Source organism: Bubalus bubalis, chromosome 14 (assembly GCF_019923935.1).
Source record: "Bubalus bubalis isolate 160015118507 breed Murrah chromosome 14, NDDB_SH_1, whole genome shotgun sequence".
Taxonomy (NCBI): domain Eukaryota; kingdom Metazoa; phylum Chordata; class Mammalia; order Artiodactyla; family Bovidae; genus Bubalus; species Bubalus bubalis.
Window position 1 is genome coordinate 12,958,792 of NC_059170.1, and position 26,229 is coordinate 12,985,020.

Below are 26,229 nucleotides of genomic sequence, written 5' to 3' on the forward strand. Positions count from 1 at the left end.
ATTTGTTACAGGGGTGAAACAAAATTGATCCATTATTATTAGCTGAAGTCCATCCTTTGCATTTGAATCCACCCTGTATTGTGCAATTCTACAGGAGATGAACAATGTATAATGACAGGGATCCACCAGTAAAGGATCCTGCAGAGGTTTCGCTGCCCTAAATACCCTCTATGCTATGCTATGCTACGCTAAGTCACTTCAGTCGTGTCCGACTCTGTACGACCCCATGGACGGCAGCCCACCAGGCTCCCCCATCCCTGGGATTCTCCAGGCAAGAACACTGGAGTGGGTTGCCATTTCCTTCTCCAATGCATGAAAGTGAAAAGTGAAAGTGAAGTTGCTCAGTCATGTCCGACTCTTAGCAACCCCATGGACTGCAGCCTACCAGGCTCCTCCATCCATGGGATTTTCCAGGCAAGAGTACTGGAGTGGGGTGCCATTGCCTTCTCCGAAATACCCTCTGTGCTCCACCTATTCATCTCTCCCCAGAGGTCCCTGGAAACCATGGATCTTTTTACTGCCTCCGTAGTTTTCCTTCTCCAGAATGTTAGAGCTGGAACCATGCAGTATGCAGGCTTTCAGGCTGGCTTTGTCACTTAGCAGTGTGCATTTATGTTTCCTCCATATCCTTTCATGCCTTAAGAGTTCATTTCTTTATATTACCAAAGACCGTCCCATCGTTTGGATGTACCATGACTTGCTTATCCGTTTACCTATTGAAAGACATCTTGTTCATTTCTGAATTTTGGCAGTTGTGAGTAAACCTGCAGTAACCATTCATGTGCAGGTTTTGTGTGGATGGTCAGTTTCAACTCATTTGGGCAAATACTGGACAGAAATTGTTGGATCATGTGATAAGAGTGTGTTTAGTTTTAGAAGAAATTACCAAACTGTCTTCCAGACTGGCTGTCTAGATTTTGCTTTCCCATCAGCAACGAATGAGCATTCCAGTGGCTCCACACCCTCACCAGCATTTGGTGTTATCAGGATTCTGAATTTCAGCCATTCTGGTAGGTGTGTAGAGGTAGCTTCTTCTTTTTTAAGTTTTCGGTTCCCGATGACATATGCTGGGAAAGATTGAGGGAAAAGGAGAAAGGGGCGGCCGAGGATGAGATGGTTAGATAGTATCACCGACTCAATGAAAATGAGTTTGAGCAAACTCCAGGAGATAGTGAAGGACAAGGAAGCCTGGCATGCTGCAGCCCACGAGGTCACAAAGAGTCAGACACAACTTAGTAATTGAACACCGCCACCAGCAAATGACATATGATACTGAACATCTTTTCATTTGCTCATCTTTTGTCTGTTCATCCTTTTTGATGAGCTTTCCATTCAGATCTTTTGCCCATTTTTTAATTAGACCATTTTCTTATTGTTGAGTTTTAAGAGTTCTTTGTGTACTGTGGATACAAGGCTTTTATCAGATAGTCTTTTTCAAATATTTTCTCCCAATCTGTGGCTTGTCTTTTCATTCTCTTAACATCCTCACACTTTTCATGCCTGCATTTTCTCATTTAATCCTCCCAATATTCTCAGAGCTGTATAGCATTTTGCTAAGGAATCCAAGGCTTAGGGAGACCAATAGACTTGCTAAGTGATGGAACTAAGATTTGCCCCCAGAACTGGCTCCTAGCTTCAGACCTCCCATTAGCAGGTCTGCTGTCCTGCTTGCCACAGGATAGCCTGTGTGAGAATAAATCTTGATCATTTTGTACTAAAGTATGCTCCCACTGTCTCAGAAAAGAGTCTCTATTTGGATGCTCTGCGGAGCCTGGCTTGGTGACTTGCATCTAAGCGCATGGATAGGGAATAAAAAGCCCTCTGTAGCCTAAGCCCCACCCACCTCCTCTGCTTCTTATCTGGCTGCTAGTCCCCAGCCACTCCATGTTCACAAGACAAGAAACCCTGTTTGTAGCTCATCCAATATGCTTGCTTTTCCAGGATGCCTGCTGTCGCTCTTGCGTTTGTTCTTTCTGATGGAAAGACCCTCCTTCATTGTCCATTGGTCAAGTCTCACTTTCAGTACCTCATTCACATATCACTTCCTGAAGCTATTTATTTATTTGGTGGTGCCAGGTCTTACTTGCAGCACCTGGGTCTTCCATCTTTGTTGCAGCATGTGGGATCTCATTCTCTGACCAGGGATCGAACCTGGGCCCCCTGCATTGGGAGGTCTTAGCCAACAGACCAGCCACAAAATCCCCAAACTTGTTCTTAATAAATGAAGAGGTGATACTGACAAATACCTTATGTAGAGACACCACTCATCTTTAAGAACAGATAGCTAAAAGAAATGTTTTTGTTTCTTTTTAAATCATATTTGCTTTCATACTTTAAATTCCATTTTATATTAAAGGAAATACCCTTTCAACATTTTAAACCTCTGTTCCCAGTGCTCTAGATCTCAAGGGCAGGCATAACTCAATAAATAAAGGAGATTTTTGAATCAGTAAGTCATTAGTGAGACCAATGAGTGAAAACGCATTTTGCATTTTTCACTTTTTTGAGGCTTGTAGTTTTTGAAACCACTGGTAATAAGGCTTAACAATCTGAGCTCAGAGTCAGGTGCTGGATGTCGTTTGAAGCCCTGCTGGGTGGATGTCCCCCAGGAAATCCCACTGCAGGAGCTGGGGACCAGACCCTTGCACAGACTCCAGTGCCTGCAAGATGGTAGAAGTCCAGGGACAGCATATTGTGTGGACAGAGCAGAGATTCAAGGGCACACAGTCCTGAGAGAATCCCAGCCTTGCCATTTGCAAACTGTGTAACATAGGAAACTTGCTTAACCTCTATGAGCCCCAGTTTCTTCATCTGTGAAATGGGAAGAATATTACATCATTGCAATCTTAGCATATAAGAGTGATATTAGCATAATAGTCTGTAGAGCTGTTTGGGGAAATATATGATTGTAAAGCCTTCAGTGTCTGCCATACACTCCAGAAAGATTAGCTTCAAACTCCTTCCCCACATCACACCCCACTGCCCCACTCACCCACAGAGATAACTTACACCTCCTTCCCTGCCTCTGGTCGCTTCCACAGAAACTCCTCCCTACGAGGAGTAAGAAATGTGGCATCCAGTGTAGCTCAGCGTCTAGCACAGTGCCTGCCACACGACGGGTGCTCAGTGAATCACTGTTTATAGTGGTTAGACTCACTGAATTTTTATTATTTTATTTATGGCTGTGCTGGGTCTTCACTGCTGCTCACGGGCTTTCTCTGTTTGCGGTGTATGGGCTTCTCGACGCAGTGACTTCTCTTCGCAGGCTTTCATGGTTGTGCTCGGGCTTAGTTGCCCTGCGGTATGTGGGATTGAACCTGTGTCCCCTGCATTGACAGGCAGATTCTTAACCACTGGACTACCACGGAAGTTCTCACTGAATACTTTTTGAATCAACTATTTAGTTAATGAATGAACGGATGTAGGGTGGTAGCCCCGGCCTGCTTGTCCATCCTGGATCCCATTCTTTGCCTTCTCCTGCTCAGCCTTCCATCACAGGGAGCTAACCCCTCAGGTTGCGTTTCTCACCACCTCTTGACAACTGGCCACTAGCTCGGTTTGGCCAGTGATGGGCACTGGTGTTGGAGATTGTTTAAGGCGGGAGAAAGGAAAAAGCTGGGGTATCTCTCCCCCTCTGTCCCCATCATAGGTACCTTCCTGAACAGCCAGGGAGTCTCTTCCTATTCTCCAGCTCCCACCAGAGAGGCCACCGCAGCTCCAGCTCCCACAGGTGCCCCCTCCCCGGGCTCCGGGGACCTCGCCTCCTCCCTGTGTCCCACCTTCCCTGGGGAGGCAGTGTCTCCTTGTCAGTGTTTATTTCTGAATTACTCCTCCCTCCTCCCTTTGGCCTCTCAACTCTTAAATCTCCTAGGTAACCACTTCGCTGTCATTAATACCTCTGCTGTGCACCCGTGGAGAAGGAAATGGCAACCCACTCCAGGATTCTTGCCTGGGAAATCTCATGGACAGAGGAGTCTGGAAGGCTACAGTCCCCATGAGGTCGCCAAGAGTCAGACACAACTGAGCGACTAAGCACAAGGATCCTTGAAGTGCTTACTCCTATCCTGCTTAGACTCCTCTTGGGAATCAGGAGAGTCTGAGCTCAGAGTTAAGAGGACCTCACTCTCCTAGGCCCCACCATCCACTGACCGTGTGGCCCATCAGCCCTTGGGAGCCTCAGTTTCCTCATTTGTAACAAAGGTTAACAGCATCCATCCTGCTTCTCTCCCAGGTCGCTGTGAGAGTCCAGAGAGATAATCCACTCATCTGCTCACCAGGTCCTTATCGAGTACCTGTGCAGAGGATAGAACAGGGAGCAAAGCACATCATGTTCCTGTTCTTGGGGGTTCCAGTTTGTAGTAGCAGATATGCTTATAAACTGCAAAGTTCGGGAAAAGGCCCACAGGATAAGCTGACCTGACTTCATAGAGCCTGTGGGTGCCCAGAGCTCCCCAGTCCACCTTTGGGACCCCAGCCCTGCCATTGGATGCAGCAACACTCGGTGATGTGAACCCAGCGATGGGGACAGCAAGCTGAGCCTCTCCCCCTCGCCAGACCCAGCCGGACGTTCTGTTTGTGTATCTTTTAGCGTGTCGGAGCTCACTTGAATTAACTGTAAAGGATTAGCCTGATTCTTCTGCTGAAGAATGTTTTTTTTTTCCTTAATTGTTTTTATTTGGTGTTATTTGAAGTAAGCGTGCCATTGACTAAAGCCTGCACATCTTGTTTATGCCTAGATTGCGTTTAAAATGGTATTCTCTGTAACACGATTTTTAGTTATTGATGACCTCTTTTATAATGACTTAGTCAGCTTCCCTTGAATGATAGTATTGATAACAGTATGTGGCTGACAATCTGTTTGCAATAATACTCCAAGAAGCAAAAGGAAAGCATTTGTACATGCGTAGAAAATAGATACATTTGCTGGTTTTAAGAAAGCATGAAAATGGAGCATATTAATCCTAATCACACTTCCTGAGAAACTTCCAGAGTGTTTTCATGCGGTCTTTCCTGCATTGTCCTCTGCAGAAGGCATCTCTACCTGCTTTAGTGACAAAATCTGTAAGATTTAAAGAGGCAGGTGACTCTCCCCAGTAAGTAATGACAAAACCAGAACCAGAAGGGCAGGTGGGAAAAAAGAGGAGCATATACAGGCCCTTTGTACGGCAGAGTAATCTCCCTGAGCCTCAACTTCCTCATCCATAAATGGGGATGATAACTGAGGGTGATGCCAGGGGTTCCAGGAGAATGTGTGTCACTGGCATGATGCCTGGTGTGTGCTGATAGATAGATGGTAGCTCTAAAGCAGGCAGGGCTGGCTCCTTGCCCGAAGCCCTCGGATCACTCACCCCCTTGTTTTCTGCTCTGTCTGCAGACGACCATTCTCGAGTGAGACTGCTGGTGCTGGATGGAGACCCACACTCCGACTATATCAACGCCAACTACATCGATGTGAGGCCCTCCGCGGGGCTGGGGGGCTGGGTTCTGGGTGGGCTGCAGCAGACTCAAATCTGTGACTCTCCCCCCAGCCAGTCCCCTAGACAGTGGCCCTCCTAGAGCAAGTCCACAGGGTCTGGCTCCTCCCTGTGACTCATGTAACCCAAGTTGATTATCCATCTAAAAAGATGTACCCATTTTCAGGCTGGCTAGAGTGGTCTGCTCTGTGGAGCCCAGGGCTGACAGCCTTGTTCATTCGCCCATTAATTCTTCGATTAAAAAAAATTTTATTTATGTATTTGTTTGCTGTACTGGATCTTCGTTGCTGTGCAGAGGCTTTCTGTAGATGCAGCAAGCAGGGGCTACTCTCTAGCTGTGGTTCGGGGGTTTCTCACTGCAGTGACTCTTGTTGCAGAGCCCAGGCTCTAGGGCTCACAGGCTTCAGTAGCTGTGATGCAGGGACTTGCTTGCCCATGGCATGTGGAATGTTCCCAGACCAGATATCAAACCTGTGTCCCCTGCTTTAACAGACGAATTCTTAGCTGCTATACCTCAGGGAAGTCCCATTAATTCTTGTGTGTGTGTGTCTGTTTGCCTATTCATTCATTCATTTGAAGGTACAGCCATTTATGTAATGAAAATTTCAGAGTTGGATGCTTTGGGAACCAGAAAGCTAAAAATGCCATGGTCTCTACCTTCTAAAACCTTAGCGGGAAGATAAGCTGTGCACATCAATAATTCCAGGGCAAACTAGAAAGTGGGTGTCATAAGTTCAGATATAATGCCTCAGGGATTCAGAGGTGGAGGGGAAAGTCACCCTTCCATCAGGAATGCGAAGTGAGATGTGAACCAAAGCTTTAAGCACAGGTAGAATTTAAAATCAAAGAAGGGGGAGATGGGCCTCTGGCCAAAGCACTGCACAAGCTGCGATGTGGCAGAGGATATGGCACAGCAAAGTGTGAGGGGAGCAGAGACTCTGTAATGAGAATAGAGAAAAATAAGGTTGGCGCCGGATCATGGATGGTTTGTGATCAAACATGGGAAGTCGGACTTTATTTTGTAGGCAAGAGGAAGCTGTGGAAAGTGTTTGATCAAGGATGTGACCAGTTCAAAGCTGAGCTGTGGGATGGCTTATCTATTACTGAGGTTAAGGCAGATGAGAGAGAAGAGGGTCTGGGATTAAGACCCCCAATTAGGAAAGGGGCCGCTTCAGTGTTCCAGAGAACATGGAGGAAGGGACTAAATACAACAGGAGCCAAGACAGGTATACATGGAAGTGAGCGAGTTTGTAAAAGGGAAGTGTGGTCACTGGGGCCAGAGAGACATCCCAGCAGGACTGATACAAGCCAGGCTTCCCAGGGCCTCAGCTGGGAGGCCCAGGAACCTTGACGAAAGGCTCAGAGTTCGTCCGGGCCCTTCTGACTCCCAGGTGTTTTTATAGACAAGCGATACGGTACTGAGGCAGGCTTTAGAATTTCCCATAATCTAAGCTGAGCCAGATGATTCACCGATTCAACAAATATGCATTAAGCCTCACCTTAGACATTTACCTTTTGCCCTCTGATCTATTCCATGTCTTTCCCCGTTCTGCTTTGCATTGCTGGTGTGTATGTGGGCAGAGGGAGGTCGGTGGGGGGGAGGCGTGGGTTATAGAGAGGAGAGAGAGCTGACCCCTTTAAGGAAGGTGCCATGGGAGACAGGAGGGTGAGAGGAAGGGAGAAGCCATCGTATTTCTCCACCTCTCTTGCTTCCTGGGGTGGCAGCTTCAGCAGTGGCTCCAGCTCCATCCACCAGGACCACCAGGGTGGTCCAGCCTCAACAAGGTGGCCCCAGCTCCTGGGCTCTGGCGGCTTCTCCGTCTCCCATTATACCTGCTGGTTCTAGGGGTGGCCATAGCCTCTTGCTATTGCCGATCTCTGGGCAGCCCACTGTTCTCTGTTTTGCATCTGAGATCCACCATCACCTGTATAACCAGCTCCCTGCACTGAATTCCCTCTGCCTGAAACGCCTGGTGTGGTCCCTAGATCCCCCTGCCCTGGACCCTGGCTAACAAAGGGCCTGGGTGTGGTCAGGAGCTGGGTCTGGAGCTTGCGTAGAGGTCTAGATAGACACAACCTCTGTCACGAGCAGGTCATGGAAGGGAACAGAGGGTCAGTGGAGGGACAGAGAAGACACCAAGCACAGTGCTTCCAGCACAGTGCTAGCAGTTCAGGGCTGGGGGGGACTGCCCCAGGTGTGGGCCTACTCTGTACTCCAGCAGAGTCGCGATTCCCAGGGTCGCTATGGGGATGCCTGGCAGGATTCGCCCTAGGTAGCTATCGGGCTCACCCCTTGGCCCAAGTTTCCACCCAGCCAGAAATGCAGCCCTCCAAAGGGCTGACTGCCCGTGCTGGAATCATTTATCCAGTTGGATCTTGACGATGCATTAAAACAACTCCATCTGGATAACGAGCTGAAAGGGCCAGCCCTACCTAGGCCTCCAGAGGCCACAGTTCTGGTGTCATCCCACTGGCAGGCCTGTCTCACACCCGAGGATGCACTGGCCACTTGAATCCATTATAAATTACCAGTCTGGAAATAAATATCATATCTGGGTCCCCAGTAAGTAACAGATGCATGAGTACAGAGTGAGATAAATGCATTTTGGATGCAAACCTCTTTCCCATTGCTCACAGACAGATGGAGGCAGGCCCAGGCAGGTTTGCGGTTGATCTGTGTGCTGTGTAGGTGGGACTTCAATGAACTCAAAGTTCTTTTAAGGTTAGGAAGTTTCTCTACCAGCTCTTGGCAGATGCCCAGAGGAGCCCCGAATGAGCAGTCCATTTCCTTTTATCTCCAATTGCTAGAGTCTGGTCGTTGGCATGTTTTCTTTCAGGGGACCGTATGGGTTCCAGGAGCCAGAGAGGCTCTCTGGACTTAGGCGCCACGTGTGGACAGGCCCGCAGCAGGCAGGCGTTCATTCCATATGCATTTATCAAGGTAGTGGCCAAGGCAGACTTCTCCATGCTGGGGACACAGCCACGAGCCAGCCCATTAAATCCCTGCCCTGCTGGGTTCTCATTCAACTGGGCAAACAGATGCGAAGCATGTAAATAAACAAAGACTTTGGTGTTAAGTGCCCTGAAGAAAAGTAAAGCAGAGAAAGCACTCCTCCCCCCCAAAAAAAGGTGTCAGGATGGACTGTCTGTGGACGTGACTGCTGTCCCAGCAGAAGCCTGGATGGGAGGGGAGAGCAAACCCCTGGGTTATGTGGGGACAGACACAGCTGACGCAGTCCCAGGGAAGGGCCAGCGCTAAGGCCTGTGGATGGAAACATGACAGCCAGCAAGCGTGGGGAGAGTGGGAGGAAAGCTAAGAATATTGCTTCAGGGATGAAATGGGAACCACAGGGGTGCTGAGATGGGCAAACCAGGCTTAAGAGGCCTGTTCAACCGCAGTGAGCTCACAGAGAACACTTCTCTGGTCTCCTTAGTTGAGTCCTCTCCCAGGCGGGGCTCCCCAGAACCCTAGATCTTTTCCTCGGTGGCCCTTATCTCAACTTGTTGACGTCTACAGGCTGCTTAGAACCTGAGCCCATATTCATCTGGTCCACTTTTGTATCTCTAGGGCCTTGTACCGAGTAGTAGATGCTCAGTTAATACCTGTTGATTGAATATTGAAGGACCGAGTGACCAAACGAATGAACGAAATAGCTAACCCAAGTCATTGAACCTCCACAATTGAAGTGAATGCCTTGCTCAGAATTCCATCCCATTGATGTTGAAGTGCATTGTGAGTGAAGTGAGAGTGTTAGTCGCTCAGTCATGTCCGACCCTTTTGCCAACCACATGGACTGTTGCCCACCAGGATCCTCTGTCCTTGGAATTCTCCAGGCAAGAATACTGGAGTGCATAGCCTTTCCCTTCTCCAGGGGGTTTTTCTGGCCCAGGGATCAAACCCAGGTCTCCTGCATTGCAGGCAGATTGTTTACCATCTGAGCCACCAGGGAAGCGCATTGGAATCATCCAGATTCCATGCATTTTGTCTTTTGCCTTTTGTCTGCCAACCGGGGCATTAAAGGAGTGCCCCAAGCTCACCTCAAAAGATGTGTTCATGCATGTATGCCACAACCATCCTTTGCTGAAAAAGCTGCACCCAGCTCTGGGTAGCCTATCCAATGGCCCAGAAAGAGAAAGTATTAAAAAAAAAAAAAAAAAAACTTACTGTAACATACATTATATATAAGGGTGTTGATTGGGCATCTCCCAAGCCCTGCAGGACAGCTCAGGAGGAGAATTCATTTGAAGTGCAGTGTGGGAAGCTGGGGACGTAGGGTACCTGGAAGGGCCTCAAGAGGGTCAGCTGGGAATGAGTCTGGAGACAAGGATGGAGACAGGTGATCAGTCCCACGCTAAAGCACCTGGACGTTATTATATAGGCAGCAGGGAGCCACTGCGGGCTTAAGTGGAGAAATAATAACAATAATAATAATCAGGTGGGCATTGGGACGTTCACCCTGGCAGGAAGCAGAAGGACTGTGGGACCAGACGGGAAGGTAGGAGGCAGGGAGGCCAGCGTGAGGCCTTGGCCCAGATCAGGGAGGATGAGAGCTGGAAGAAGGAATGATGGTGGGGAATGACAGAAGACCATGGACTTGAGTGACCCCATCTTTCCACACTCCAGGGTACTATTTTCTAGTCCCAGACTTACTCTGGGAAAACTCCCAGAATCTGTTTCTCCTGTGATCCTGAAGAGCACAGGGCGGTCTTGACTGGGAGGAACAGAGCTCTCTGCCTCTCATTGTCCCCCCCACCTCTCACGGCTCAGAGAGGGCCTCGGTTACTACATCTGGAGGGAGAGCAGAGAGGAGGGAAGGATCATAAGGATCTCAGAATCCCTCACGGCCAATGCAGACTTTGAATCGTGGTAGGCACTCGATAAATGCTTTCCAAATACACAGTAAAATAATAATAGCAAGGGCGTATATGTTAAACTCTAGACTACGGCCTGACACATGGTAACGGCCATCTATTAACTCACTTAATCCTAACCGCAAGGCTATAATGTAAACCCTGTTATCCCTGTTTAACAGCAAAAATCAATTAAGGCCCAGGAGGTTAAGTAACCTGCCCCAGACCACACAGCCTGTAAGGAACAGAGCCAGGATTCACACCCAGGCTATTAAATTCAGAGTCAGCACATAAGCACCATGCTATGCTGCTTTTCTTTCTTTTTTAACCGTTTATGTTATTGAAGTACAGTTGCGTTGGTGTTCATTTCTGCTGCACAGCACAGTGCCTCAGTTGCACAGCTCTTTATGTTCTCTCATATTATTCTCCATTATAGTTGGTCACAGGATACTGTAGTTCCCTGTGCCCTACAGTGTGTGTGTGTGCCCCATGGGCTGCAGCGGCCGGGTTCCTCTGCCCATGGAATTTTCCAGCCAAGAATAGGGGAGTGGGGTGCCATCTCCTCCTCCAGGGGGTCTTCCTGACCCAGGGATCAAACCCGCCTCTCCTGCATCTCCCACACTGGCAGGCAGATTCTCTGCCACTAGCGCCTCCTATACAGTAGGACCTTGTTGTTTCTGTATATATAAATAAAAGTTTGCATCTGCTGATCCCACTCTCCCAGTCCATCCTTCCCGCACGCCCTCCCCCTTGGCAACTACAGGTCTGTTCTCTGTGTCTGTGAGTCTGTTTCAGTCTTGTAGATATGTTGGTTTGTGTCTATTTTGGATTCCACATACGTGACATCATATAGTATTAGTCTTTCTCTGACTTACTTCAGGCCTCCCTTGTGGCTCAGCTGGTAAAGAATCCGCCTGCAATGAGGGAGACCTGGGTTCAGTCCCTGGGTTGGGAAGATCCCCTGGAGAAGGGAAAGGCTACCCACTCCAGTATTGTGGCCTGGAGAACTCCATGGACTGTATAGTCTATGGGGTCGCAAAGAATCAGACAAGACTGAGCAACTTTCACTGACTTACTTCACTTAGTATGATAATCTCTAGATCCATCAAAGTTGCTGCAACTGGCATTATTTTGTTCTTTTGTATGGCTGAGTGGTATTCCACTGTCTAAATGTACCCCATTTTCTTTATCTGTTCATCTGTCCACAGACATTGTTTCCATGTCTTGGCTATTGTAAATAGTGCTGTTATGAACACAGGGTACGTGTGTCTCTTTGAATTATAGCTTTGTCTGGACATGTGTCCAGGTGTGGGATTGCTGGATCATATGGCAACTCTATTTTTAGTTTTTTGAGGAACCTCCATGCTGTTCTCCACAGTGGCTTGCTCCAGTTTACATTCCCATCAACAGTGTGGGACTGTTTCCTTTTCTCCACACCCTCTCTAGCATGTGTTACTTGTGGACTTCTTAAAGTGTAGACCATTCTGACTGGTGTGAAGTGTTGATTTGCATTTCTGTAATAATTATATGCCACCATCCTGGTTGGTCTCTCTCAAGAGCTTGTTTATTGGGCATTCACTCTGGGTTTCACACTGTACTAGGCTCCACGAACAATTTTTTAAAACTTAGGAGGCAGTGTTTGTCCCCAAGAAGCTGACAACTTTCCTAAGAAGATAGGACCACTCATACAAAGAGTCTAGGTGGGCGGATTGACTCCTGGTGGTTAATCCAACCATTGTAGCCATGACGCTGCCCTTGGGTTGGGACTGATGGTTTATTTGTTCATTAAACTTTATGACTTGTGTTCTCCTGAGATTAAAAGTGGAATTTCAGGACTTTCCAACAACTTTCCACCAACAGGCTCCGTATTTGGCATCTATATCTGTTAGACGTACCCATTCATTCATTTGTTTACTCATTTAGGCATTCAGTTATTACTGATTACGTTCAATGTCATGTATTAAATACAGATCTGTCTCCAAAACTTGAACTTCTACCCAATATGATACATTTCCTCTCTGCAACAAGAAAGGGGACCCTCCATGTAGTCCATGCCCAGACAGAAGAGAAAGTCATCCTCAACCTCTCCCCAATGATTAGGCTGATGAGGCAGCAGAGTAACCCCGCATCAGAGCCCAGCAGGGTCTACTGAAGACCCTGAAATGTACAGGAAAATATCTCTGAATTAGAGAATGGCTCTGTCAGTCTCTGGGTCACACCCACCTGGGGCCCTCTCCGTGAAAGGAGCGTCCGTTCCAAGCCCAGCCCTGTGGCAGAGAGGCAGTGTGGCAGCCTTCCCAGCTCTTTTTCTAATTGTTCCTCGCGCAAGGGGTCAGCAGTGCATTAGTTGTTTTCTCTCTGGTGCCCTCTGGGGCCTCGCCCAGTGTTCTGCATGGAATCATGGCTTAGGAAAGGCTTGGTGGTGGGTGATGTCCCACAGAAACCTGAAAATTCCTTCTCCACCTCTTTCTGGGTGTGCCTGGCCACAACTGATGCCCATCCAATCTTGGATCCCAGTCCATGGCTCCAAGGCAAGCCTGTTTGGGGCCCCTCTCAAGGAACCATAAGAACAGCTAACATTTAGCAGCTGACTCAGCACTTTATGTGCATTCGCATATTTAATCTTCACCACTTGTCTGGGAAATGTCTAATGCTAGCCTCATTTTGTTTATAAAGAAACCAAGCCTTGGAAAGGATAACTATTAGTACTGGGCCATTCGCAAGCTTAGACTAGAGGCCCTTCACTGTGCTTTTCTCTTCTCATCCAGGGGTACCATCGACCTCGGCACTACATCGCAACTCAAGGTAAGAACCAAAAGGGCCCTTGCCTTACATGGGGGAGTGGAATAAGCTTCCACCAGCCAAGACGTTACATAGGAGCAGGGCTGCAGAGGCTCCAGAGGCCTTTAGGTTGCCCGTTTGTTTGTTTGGGAAGGAAGGAGGTGACAGGTTCAGCAGTGGAAGTGGGGGAGGGATGCAAGGGAGAAAGGAGGGGGTGTCACTGGGAAATGGTCAAGAGAGATTGGGCCAAAAGCACTGGCCTCAGGCACATGCCATCAATACCCACCATCCCCAACTGGAGCTGACGGTGCCTTATCTCCTCAATGGCTGTACACCTGGAAGAGACAGGATGCCAACTCTCCTAGAAAGCAACTTACTAGGGTGTTATCAGATCTAAAAATTACTCTCCCTCTCAAACTGTTCTGGGAGGAAATCCTGTGGGTGATTATATATGTGGGCGATGACATATATAAAGATACCTACCCTTCATAGTGTTATCTACTAGGAAAACAAGTGAAAAATCTTCAGCGCCCAACAAATGTTAGATTAGTTAAAGTGTGATACTTCTATATTATGGAAAATTATGCAGCTATGAAAAATTTCGTGGTAAGAATTTTTAAGGGCATGGAGAAATGCATGTAGTAGGTATAATGCTTCTTATAATAAATACATATATACATATTTATATAGAGAAATGGCATTCCAAATTTTGTATCAAAAGGATGTATTACTCTTATAATTTTAAAAACAATGAAGGCCCAGGACATTAAAACAGAAATTTCCAAGGAAATTGCTTTGGACTCTCAGATCCTATCTCCCATTTCTTTTTTCTTTTTTGCCCTGCTTTCTGCCCAGGCTCCAGGAAGATGCATTTGTCAAGCTGAGAATTAGGCCTCTTCCATTTGTGTTCTCAGTATCTGACTCCTGGTGGCTCCTCTGCCCTCTAACCCCACCCTCACCTCAATTTCCTTCCCATCTCTCGCTGAGGATCTAGAGCCCAATTTTTGAAAATTCCCTTAAGCTATGTTATTTACCCTGAATACAAGATGGTGAGTTGGTGGGAAAGTAGAGCCTCTGGGAGGAGTCTGAGCAGGAGGACAGTGAAGAGGAGAAGCTGCGGACATGCAGACCCTGCACGTTGGAGCGCAGCTGTTCTCATGCCCCAGTTTCAACTACTTGGGTGTCCGACAGGGAAGGCTGACCTCACTGTTATTCACCCATCCGGAGCCTTCACTGACCAGCCACGAGGGACAAGCCTCTTGTCTGTTTCCTGGCAGTTTCAGCCTTTGACCCTGTCCCATTCTCTGTTGGCAGGTCCCATGCAGGAGACCGTAAAGGACTTCTGGAGAATGATCTGGCAGGAGAACTCGGCCAGCATCGTCATGGTCACAAACCTCGTGGAAGTGGGCAGGGTAAGCCCCTCCCACGGGTGCCTGGATAGAGGATGCTGGTTGGCGAGCCACTGCCCAGCAACTCTCTGTTCCAAGCGCCTCTCGTTCCGCATTTCACCCTCATGGCCCCTACGAGGGAGAAACCCTCCCTCCTGTTCACACTCGAGGAATGAAGGTCTCTACCCTTCAAACCCCACCCCCACCCCTTTCTCCACCCTCACACTCTGCTGATGCCATCGTCTCGTAGACTGAGGGAATCACAGCCATCAGATGTGAGCTCTCATCTTCACACTGCAAAGCTGCACTCTACTCATGTCTACAACCATCTTCTCATTCTTCCCCTCTATTATTGGGCTGGACCTGGCTGTTTCTGTTGACCTTCAATGGTAGACTATTGGCTCTTTCTTATGGCCCAGCCTCATATGATAAATCCCAGTGCCCTGAATCACAGATTCCGCTCAAAAATTTCTCATCCTTCCCCTCTCACTCGGAAAATAATCCTTTCCCATTGCTAGATCATTTTCCTCCGCATGCAAACATCCTGAGTACCTTCCCCCTTAAAAATGGAAAACAGGCAAACAAAACTGCTTCCTCTTGTCCCTGCTTTTCCGCCCAACCCTGAAGACCCACACACAGGTTCTGCTTCTTCACTTCCGTTCTCTTCCACCCACTCCAATAGCTGTTCCCTCCATCCCAGCATCAGTCAGTGTCCCCAGCATCCTTCATGTCGACACATTCATGCCTCTTCTCATGGCACTCAGTCTGTCAGCAGCATCTGACCCTCTGTTCCTCGAAGCTTTGACATTCTTCAGGGTCCAGACCTTGGTCTCTCACTCTGTTCATCTTGACTCTCTCCTCTGTGGTCCTTAGCGACTCCTAGGGCTTAAAAATGGGACTGCTCTTGCCAGTTCGCTTTCATCTACTTGATGTGGTGTGGGTGGGCTGCTGGGTTTAAAGGCAGGGTGCACAGATGCTAGAATTAAGAAGGGCTCTTTACTTATCACATGCGCTAACTAAAGAGTGCGCAGGTAAGTTTGTGTTTTGGAAAGAACCAGATAATCCAGTAAAATTAAAGGAGTCCCAGCCTCCAAGATAATGGACAGGGGGAGGATCTGGGCTGTCAGTCGTAATTCACGGCTGTGGACATCTCATGGCCTAATAGGAGTTTAGGGCCGGAAGAGACTTTGTTCTTGAGCCCACTCTTATTGAGTCCATTCCCCAGTTTTACAGATGAGGGAACAGACCCCAAAGGGTGGAGTAACTGCCATAAAGTCATTTAGACAGAACCTAGCCACTGTCTCTTGACTGTTGACTCTCATTATAGAGGTCATGATCAAGACCGCTCCCCAGGGACTCTGGCCCAGGGAGCAGCTACTGTGGACCACACATTCAGCCCAGGATTTAAGAATTCGGAGGCACATTCTAGCCTGTTCTACAGATGTCCCCACTGGAGACAGAGTCCCTTGATTATGAGTCTAATTTGATTGGGGGAAGGGACAGGAGAGCCCTCTCTTCACGGAGTTCCGAGAAGGAGCCGAGTTCTCTGCCAGACACGGGACATGCATTGTGTCACTTCACCCTCCCAGCAGACATCCAGGACGATGTTCCCGGTCATTATTCAGATGGCCTGGCTTTGCATCCTGGCTCCCCCACCCTTACTGACAGTTGATCCTGAGCCATTTTCTTGGGTTCCCTCTGCTTCCGATTCCTCATCTGTAAAACGAATAGGGCTAATGATATCTACTTCATGAGAGTATGGTGACCAGTCATTAAAGTAATCTGTGTAAAGCATACATAGAAGACTTAGTCAGCAGGGCCAGAGAGGGTAAAAGCCATTAGCCAGTGTTAGCTCCCATTCATCACAGGAAGCTGAGGCTCAGGGAGGTCTCAGGACTTGCTGGAAGCCTCACAGCGACACAGCGTTAGAGCCAACAGTGCATCCATTTGCCTGCACACCCTGTGGCACTAAACCAGCATTTCCCTAAGTGGGTTCCATGGGCTGCTCGTCTGCAGGATGCTTAGCTAGCAGAGGGTTCCATGGTTAAATACGTTTGGGAAATGCTGTGGACTCTTCGCCCCTTTCGGAGAAAGTGCAAAGATGTTAGCGTTAGCACGTTCAAGCAGCTGAGCAGTCCTGTAGCAAAAGCGGCCTATTTAACTTTGTTTAATCCAGCATTTCCCAAACTCATTTGACCACAAAACCTGTTTTTGTTTGTTTTTGTGTCTTTTTTTTTTACCTAACACCTGTCAGCACCCAGCAGGACACACTGTGGGAAATGCCACGCTGGGCCGCGCGGCGTCCCCTGGAATGGTAATACTTTTGTTCTTTTAAGGGGAAAACCATCTCTTTCTCCTCCCGCGGCATGTGACTCGCAGCCAGGTGTGGGAGTCGCTTGTTCACAGTGCCTACACCCACGCGCGGGGCAGAGAGCAGTGGCAAATGTCTTCCTTCAGAGCCCAGCACCTGCCTTCCTTTGCCCAGCCACGAGCCTTTCTCCTTAAGGCCCACAAGCCCCACCTCATATTAACGTCCCTTTCCCAGCCACGTCTGCTTCCACCTCTGCACTAATTCCCACCTTTTATTTTCATCTCTGCTGATATTACTCAGCTGCCCCAGCATATCACAGAAAGAGGGCTCTGCCAAGGGCAGAAAACTGGCCACATGACTTTGGACGAGTCACCAAACCTCCCAGTTTGAGTGTGATGCTCACCTGTACCATGGGGAGGGCTCACCCAGATCTAGTTGATCTATTAGTGTGATCATGGGTTTGAAAAGTACCAGGAACTCTGCCAAGGAAGGTACCCCATTTATTCCCCACACCTCCGGCTCTTCCGGTAGCCAGCCTGTCCCTGTGCATTTTGCCCCTCCCCAGCCCTCCCTGGCCAGCTGGGAGGGACTCCCTGGTGGCTCAGTTGGTAAGGAATCTGCCTGCAATGCAGGAGACAGGTTCAATCCCTGGTCAGGAAAATCCTCTGGAGAAGGGCATGGCAACCAACTCCAGTATTCTTGCCTGGAAAATCCTATGGATAGAGGAGCCTGGCAGGCTGCAGTCCATGGGATCACAAAGACTCGGACATGACTGAGCAACTTAACAGTTTCACTTGGCCAGCTGGGAGCCCCTTGACTGCAAGTCCACTGAGGTTGCCCTTGAGTTTATTATGACGGGAAGGCCAGATGAGACGGCCGCTCATACTTGGCATCCACTCACTCGTACTGTCCCTGTCCTTTCCTGCAGGTGAAGTGCGTGCGCTACTGGCCCGATGACACGGAGGTCTATGGAGACATTAAAGTCACCCTGATCGAAACAGAGCCCCTGGCGGAGTACGTCATCCGCACCTTCACTGTCCAGAAGGTGAGCGGCCCTGCAGCTGTGCACAGCCTGCCCCCACGCCACGCCAGCTTGTTTGCTCATTCAGGACTCATGGTGACCGAGGCGCTGCTCTGCCCCCATCCTGTACTGGGCACCAGGGGGAGATCAGGAGTCAGCATAGATGTGGACCCTGCTCCAAAGGATCTCACCACTAGTAGGAAGGACAAATGGAATTCACTAGATTAAGGAATAGAATAAGGACATATAGTGATAAAAGTCACAGAGGAAACATGCCAAGGAGGGAAACACAAATCCACGGGAGGATGAGGTGACCAGAGAGGGCTTCCCGAAGGCAAAGGCATTTAAGCAGACAATGAAGGGTGAGAACGAGCCAGCCAAGGGAAGAGCAGGCAGGGGGAGACTCATGCAGAGTCTGGAGGGGAAAGAAAATCTTGACATGTGCTTCTCAACTGGGGGCAACTCCGTCCCACCAGTGTCTGGAATCATTTTAGTTGTCAAAACCATAGTTGCCATTTTATAAAAACGCCAATATTGATGATCCAAGTGGCCATAGGACTGAGGATGCAAAAGCATTGGGATATCAATGCTTTGAGAACTGTACACTAAGCCTAACTCCACTGCATATCCACGAGGGTAAGCCATCATCCTGGTTTGCCCCAAGACCACCTGGCTTAACCATTGAAAGTCCCATACCCTGGGAAACCCCTCAGTCCTGGGCAAACTGACCAAGTCACTTAGTCACTGAATGCCAGCTGCCCATCGCCTGCTCCCAAGGGGCATGGCTCCTGTATAGCTGAGGGCAACTCTGTGAAGCAGGGGTAACTGTGAGCTGTTCACAGCCAAGGTCAAGGGAGCTGGGGATGGTGCAGTGGCCCAGGAAGGAGCATCTGGGTGGGCACCAGCGCCTTCTACACAGCCTCCCGACTCACCCAACCATACCCATCCTCCACGTAGCAGCTGCCGTGATCCTCCCCAGGTGCCCATCTGGTGATGCCCTTCCCCTTCTGTGCTACCACCTGGGAATCCTCCCCACGGCTCCCCAGTGCCTCTGGGATGAGGTCCAACTATGGCTCCCCAGTGCCTCTAGGATAAAGTCTGGAGGTCTTAAAGTGGAATAAAAAGCCTTTCAGGATCGAACCCCCGCTCCGCCTCCCATTCCCTAGGCCCTGCTGCCCATCATTGCCTGTCTTCCACCCTCCTCTGGAGCTGCTCTGGGCTGTTTGTAATTCTGTTCAGGAACTAGGCTCAGTCCTGTCCCTGGGCCTTGGCCCAACTGCTGCTTTGCCTCGGAATCCCGCCCTCTCTTCGCTGTGTATCTCTCAGGCCTCAGTGTATCATAACATTAGGAGGACGGACTGTGGAGCCAGACAGCCAGGCTTTAGATTGTAACTTTACAGCTTACTGGTTGTGCAACTTTGGACACATTCCTTAACCTTGCTTTAGCCCCACTTTCCTCATCCCTAAAATAGAGATGATGATATGAGGATTAAATGAATGAATACATTGAACTCATCAGAAGAGTAACAGGCACATAGTTGATGCTTCATAAACATCAGCTATATATTCTCACTGTTAATGTTTCAAGACTCAGGTCAGGCACCCCCTCCTTCAGGAAGACTTCTCTGATTTCTCTTCTCCCTAATGGGGTTACACAGTCCTTTCTGTACTTTAATGGAATTAAAGGTCCACTTTGGGGCCTGTCTCCCCCATTACACCATGCTGTGTTCCAGGGACAGGGACTATGGTTTTATTTCCACCTTCCTAGTGCCTAACACAAGGCTGGGTACAGATAACCCACCCTGACTATCTTGGAAAAATGACAATCAAACACCCTTCCTATTCAGCGCCTCTACTATCTGCAGGAGATTGCTAAGTAGAGAAAGGCGGTTGGGGGGCATTTGTCTGTGGACTAGTTGAGAACCCCCTTTAGCCTGAAGCGGGAGGGGAGGGGGAGGATGGGAGCGTGGGGCCCCACCGTCCCCATCAGCCAGAGAAGTTCTGCTTTGCTTTGTTTCACATTTTATCATCCCAAATAAGAATCTAGTTCATAAGAAGTCTGCCTTTCTGACTTTGAAAGTCATGGAGACTGTGGTAGACAAGACTGGAGAACTGAAGAACACCAGTCCTCTGACACCGAAAGGCCTCGTGTTCCCCTGGAAACAGCTTGAACTTGGAGTCAGAGGCTGCCATCTTTCTGAATCTGTTCTGCTAAATACAAGTCCCATAAACATTTATCAAAAGAGGGTCCTGTGGGCAAACAGCGTGGGTGTTATCAGAGCCCTTGGGAATTCAGCACGTAAGTTAGCACAGCTCAGGCTCTGAGAAGTCCTGCAGTGGAGCGGTCATTCCCAAGTTCCCGGATGTGGCAGATGCGAATCCTCCAACACCTATTAACCCTCAGAGGGCCTTGTCCTCCCTGACAGCAGGGAGGCTGGTGTGGCTGACAGCAGATGTGGCTGCTTGTGGCCTCGGGGCTCGCCATGGGTGCTGGACAGGGTGGGGAGGGGGGCAGCAGCTGGAGGAACAGAGGCCCGTTCTCTCCTCAGAAAGGCTACCACGAGATCCGGGAGCTCCGGCTCTTCCACTTCACCAGCTGGCCCGACCACGGTGTCCCCTGCTACGCCACCGGCCTCCTGGGCTTTGTCCGCCAGGTCAAGTTCCTCAACCCCCCGGAAGCCGGGCCCATAGTGGTCCACTGCAGGTAAGTGAAAGACCCCCCCAAAGCAAGGAGGCCTCTGCCGCTCTGCTGTCTCGGCGAGGGGTGCTCCAGTGGGCTTTATTCTCTGCTGTCTTGGCGAGGGGTGCTCCAGTGGCCTTTATTCTCTGCTTTAAGTGCACCCTGCCTGTGTCCCCTCTGTCCAGCCCTTTCTGATGAGACCAGGGTCCTGAGGCCTAAACAACCACAGTAATAGTAGCAGTAGTAGCTTGTCATTGTTGCTGTTGCCCTGAGGGCACGGCCTTGGCACTGACAGCATCTGCTCCACACGCACTTCACCCACGTCACTTCATTTACTTCTCACCCAGCCTTAAGAGGTGGCCGTGGTTATCATTCCCATTTTACAGATGAGCAAACCAAGGCACTGAGAAGGTAGATGCTTCGTTCGGGTCGCACAGGTATGAAATGGCAGAACCAGGGTATTAAACATTTTTTCCCAGATGCTCCCCTTCAGCTCCTTGGTATGGTGGTGGGGTGCCCCCTGGAAGTATGCTTTTCTTCATTTCTGTTATTTTAAAAATCAATTTCTGGCCTACAGGATCCTTCATAGAGAGAAAATGGACAGTGTCAGGTTTTACCTTATTATGGAAAAGGGATATTTTCAGCTCTGACCCAGAAAGTCACATTGGGAATGACAGGCACGTCTTAGAATCCTCCTGGATGGAGATGCAGTGTCGTGTCAAGGGCATCCCGAGTCAGAGGAGGGCAAATGTCTGGACCTGAAGGCCAGCGTGCCCACTCCCTCTCTCCCAGCGCCGCTCTTTTCCAGTGTGACCTTGGGCCCAGTCCATCTTTACAGACCCTGCATGCTCTTAACTGCATGCAGGTTACTTCTGCCCTGACAGTGCCCACGTCACTCAAGGTCTCGAGCCAGATCAAGGAGAGACGCACGGGCTACAGCTGTCTCAGAGCCCCTTTCTCAAGCAGTCTCCATGTGCCTTTATCACAGCAGCAGAGCGTGAGTCAGAAACCCCATTTCGCAGATGAAGCCACTGAAGATACTGATCACCCTCAGACTGGGAGCATTCTGCGTATCTCTCTGCTTTACATCTCATGACAGTCCAAGGGCAGTAAAATGTTCACCCTCAAAGGTTGGATGGCATCATTGACTCAATGGACATGAATTTGAGCAAGCTCCGGAAGACGGTGAAGGACAGGGAAGCCTGGCTTGCTGCAGTCCATGGGGTCACAAAGAGTCAGACACACCTGGGCACCTGAACAAGTCCCATATCCCAGAGAGCAGCCAGAGCAGGCATAAGGAAGAGAGGGAGACAGTGGCAAGTGTTTTTCAGGCCCTCCTTGCATGATGCCACATGTCTGTGTCTCCATAGCAACCCACCCTGTCACACCTGAGCAGGGTGGTACCCAGTCCCGAGGCTGTCCTGAAGATTAGATGGGTTGGCCAACATATACTTTGTGGGCTTCCCTGATGGCTCAGATGGTAAAAACTCTGCCTACAGTTCAGGAGACCTAGGTTCGATCCCTGGGTTGGGAAGATCCCCTGGAGAAGGAAATGGCTACCCACTCCAGTATACTTGCCTGGAGAATTCCATGGACAGAGGAGCCTGGTGGGCTACAGTCCATGGGGTCGCAAAGAGTCGGACATGACTGAGCGACTAACACACGCTGAGTGATACATTATGTACCTAAGAGAATTCCAGACAAACAGTAAGCACTTAAAAATATTACTCTTCTCTGCTTCTCCGTGCTGTCCCCTCCCCAGACTATTAATCCTTCAGGGAAAGAACCATGTCTGACTCATCTCTGCATCGCTGCTCCTGAGCCCACCATCCAGTGCTCAATAAATATTTGTTGACTAGAAGTAGCGACCGTTTATGAGAAATGGCTGTGTAGCCAGGCACAGGGTGAAGCAATTTGCACGCATTGTGCTTTATCAACATAATTTCATGCAATTTACATGGATTGTGCTATTAACGCTATTATTATCAGCCTCGTTCTATGAATGAGGGTATTGAAACCCAGAGAGATTAAGTCATTTACTCAAGGTCACACAGCTAGTAAGTGGTCAAGTCAGGATTTGATCCGAAGGGTCTGACCCCAAATAGTAAGCGCTTAATTGCTATGTGAAGCTGAAATGAACAGATCAGTTCTCCCAAGCACCCCGTAGGAAGGAGTGTTACATGTGAGAAAACTAAGGCTCATAGAAACCAGACAGCTTGTTCAAAAGAGAGAGCTGAGGCTCAGTTTAGTCACTTTCTCAGGATCTCCCACCAACACTGGGATTCTGTCTGAATCCCAGACAGTGCATTCTGTCTGACCTGTGCAGCATACTGCCTGTCTGCAGGGTCCTTGGGGACAGAGCTGGCCCCACCCCAGGGACCCTAACGCAGGCCCCTGTCCTCTCTTGCAGTGCTGGAGCCGGAAGGACCGGCTGCTTCATCGCCATCGACACCATGCTCGACATGGCCGAGAACGAAGGGGTGGTGGACATCTTCAACTGCGTGCGTGAGCTCAGGGCCCAGAGGGTCAACCTGGTGCAGACGGAGGTGAGTCCCGGGGTGGAGGCTGGCCTGGTCACCCACAGCCTTGGCCAAGGAGGAGCCAGGGCTGGAGGCATCCTACAGAAAGAGACCTGGGCATGGGAGAAACAGGAGGGGCTGGATACGTGGCTGGCTATGGTGAGACCATCACAGAAGCTAGGACAACCCTGCCAGCCTGAGGTCCCCCAGGTCAAGGACTCCCACCAGTGAGGAAGGTGCTGGGGGCCCCATCTCCAAGGGCATCTAAGCAGTGACTGAATGGCTAGTGTCAGGCATTCTCTGAATAGAGTCCCTGCCTTGGGTGAAGGAGGAGAGAGAGAAGGAAAGGACTGGGATTGACTGAACACTTACTGTGTGCTGAGTATCGTGTGAGGCCGTGCAGGAATAGCTCACTCGGTAGAGTCACTGAGTTCCTGAGCCAGGATCCAGGGACTCCAAGAGAGAGAACGCACAACTCCTGCCCACAGGGAGAGGCAGGCCTCCAGGGGTCCAGATGGAGAGTCCCAGATGTGAGGGACAGGGAAGGGGTTCATCTTTATTGCCAAGCTCCTACTTTGTGCCAGGCATCACCCCAGGTCCTCTGTATTCAGGGTATTATTTAGCTCCTGCTAGTACCCCGATTTTATAGATGAAGAAACTGAGAAATGGTGTCACCAAAGCTTCACATAGCCACATAGTGGTAGGACTTGGGACCCGGTGACCCCAAGGCCCACGTGCTTTCCCCTGAACCGCACTCCTGGAAGCCCTGGTCTCCCCATCTTCTGGTTCTAATGCAGCTGGAGGTGCCCAGGCGGCACAGCTGGGGCAGACAGCTGCATCCATCATCCGCCTGCCTGGAGAATTCCCCTGGGCCTGGCCGGTCACCACTGGCTCTGCAGGCAGTCTTCTCACTTACAGGCTGTTAGACCCTAGGACCCTGCTGCGGCCTCCGAGCCAGCTCCCACAGGCCGGGCTGCAGGCTGCTAAAGCCAAGAGGCTGCTTTATCTGTTCTGAGGTTCATGCTCGTGGAAGGCAGTCCGCTGCCTGGCATTAGATGCATCGTGGTCTTTGCTATCAGGTGGAGGAGACAGACGTTCTAATAAGAGCATCATGATGCCTCTGATAAACATTTCATATGAAGAGATGGGTCAAGTCCTACAGAAGAGTCACTCAACAAATGTTTGTTAGGGGCCTGGAAGGAAAAGCACCAGCTTCTGCCTGGTGGGCTTGGAGCAGACTCTCCCGAGGGAATGAGACCTTGAAGGCGTAGAGAAGGGGGATGGTGTCCAGGAGGATTGGGGCAGGTGCAAAGAGCTGGGCTGGCAGAGGGGGGTGACCTGCGCTTCTGGAGCAGAGCCTGAAGCCAAGAGTGGAAGCGCCAGTGGTTTAGCTGGGAGCTGATCCCAAGGCTCCCGGGTCAGCGAGTGAGGAAGTGAAAGACAGACTCGTTAACATTGCACAAGTATTTTACAAGCTGTTTGACCCTGTGGACAGCTGGAGCCCAGTCATGCCAGGGGAACTCTGAGATGGTGAGGAGCAGCTCTTCAGGTCTCCCACCCAAGAGACAGGGAACGCAGGCGTTCACCCCCAAGTCTCCACCTGCCATTGCTTGAGGCCTCCTTCCCAGGGCAGGAACTGTTCAGGCCTTCTGGCTTGCCCTGCACGCACAGCCCAGGCGTGCCCTCCAGGGCCAGAAATAAAGGCCCTCGGCATGAACCTTGAAGGATTTGCAGTGAGCGGCCTTCAACAGGGAGAGGTGAAAGGGTGGCCGCGGGCTGGACACAATTAGCCCCTTTCCAGAAGTTTCTAATTTTACACAGGCAGTCTTACACAGGGAGCAAAACTCAGCAGAGCTCAGAGAGCTACCAAGAAACACAGCTACTTGGCCCTTTAGGTCGTAGGGTAGGAAACAGTGATTCTGGAGCACCCCAGTGAATCACGCCCACCCTTGAGAGGCGCAGGGTGGACTATGGACAGCAAGCTCCAGGCCCCGCTTCTCCCCAAGTACCTTGACTCTGCCTGCTCTACCTGGCAGGAACAATATGTGTTTGTGCACGACGCCATCCTGGAAGCGTGTCTCTGCGGCAACACGGCCATCCCAGTGTGCGAGTTCCGCTCCCTCTACTACAACATCAGCAGGCTGGACCCCCAGACCAACTCCAGCCAGATCAAAGACGAATTTCAGGTACGAGCACATCCCAGGCTCCGTGACCCAGCCAGCTTCAGTGCCACTGAGCACAGTCTCGGGACTTTGCTTGCAGGAACGACTGTGTCTGTATCCTTCCAGTGTCTGCAGCTGAGAAGGAATTTCAGAACAGAAAATGCAAAGCCATAAGCAACTACTCCCCGGCCGGTCACTGAGTGACTGCTGACACCTGGTTATTGTTTTCTTTCTTTTTTTTTTAATTAAAAAACACTGTGTTCTGGAACTAAGGTCTTACTTAATTCTAGTCCAGGTTGTGGGTGGAGACACACAGGTGTGAATTTCATGCTCTTTCATTTCTGGAAGGACTCAGGTTGTCTCAGTGTTTCTCTACAATTGGAACGTGTCCTCGATTCTCACAATTCCAAAGTGGGGTCTCGAGACAAGTGGCATCAGCTTCACCTGGGAACTTGTTAGAGACACAGAATCTTGGGTCCCATCCGGCCCGACCAAACGAGAGTCTGTGATTTAACATATCTCCGGGTGATTCAGATGCACATCAGACTTTGCAAAGCATCACCAGAGGGCACAGCTCAGGCAGAGCAGATGCCCCTCGGAGCCCAGGATGGTGACAGCTTCGGTCTGGAGGCCTGGACTTGAATCACTGAGCGAGGCAAAACCAGAGCCCAGTCCATTGTCCCGAGGTCAGTGTCAGGGTCGTGTCTGGGCAACAGGAGCTGAGAACAGGCAGGGGAAACAGGGACACTTCGGGACTAAAGGGGCCAACGCGGGTCCCTGGTTCCGTGGGCAGACACCTCAGCCAGGCCAATGTCTAGTGCTACTTCCAACAGGTAGACTCAGTTGATTCCACGTAGAGACTGAGCACTGAGTGGGGAAGAGGGGAGCACTCGGAGCCCCGATGTTCACAGAGCATCTAGTCTGTTGGTTGGGGCCGTTCAGTTCTGGTCCCACACTTACTGGACTTACTCTGCCAAACACAAGCCCTGAAATTTTGTACACATGCTGGAGCTCCCTCCAAGGGGGTCCCTCACCCATCCTG

General features: G+C 50.0%; 1 protein-coding gene across 12 annotated transcripts in view; it reads left to right on the forward strand.

The window, feature by feature from the left end:
• The window catches only part of PTPRT (protein tyrosine phosphatase receptor type T), a 1,155,381-nt gene that overhangs the window by 1,096,742 nt on the left and 32,410 nt on the right, over positions 1-26,229 (forward strand). For 8 of the 12 annotated variants that reach the window (XM_044927640.2, XM_044927642.2, XM_044927641.2 and 5 more), the window contains 8 exons: positions 5,375-5,451; positions 13,094-13,130; positions 14,421-14,518; positions 16,749-16,808; positions 17,734-17,850; positions 20,376-20,530; positions 22,917-23,052; positions 25,062-25,211. In XM_044927640.2, coding sequence (XP_044783575.2) covers positions 5,375-5,451; positions 13,094-13,130; positions 14,421-14,518; positions 16,749-16,808; positions 17,734-17,850; positions 20,376-20,530; positions 22,917-23,052; positions 25,062-25,211 — 830 coding nt within the window. The remainder of the gene's footprint in view (positions 1-5,374; positions 5,452-13,093; positions 13,131-14,420; positions 14,519-16,748; positions 16,809-17,733; positions 17,851-20,375; positions 20,531-22,916; positions 23,053-25,061; positions 25,212-26,229) is intronic. The other 4 variants (XR_006639937.1, XR_006639938.1, XR_006639939.1 and 1 more) reach the window with 1 other exon arrangement.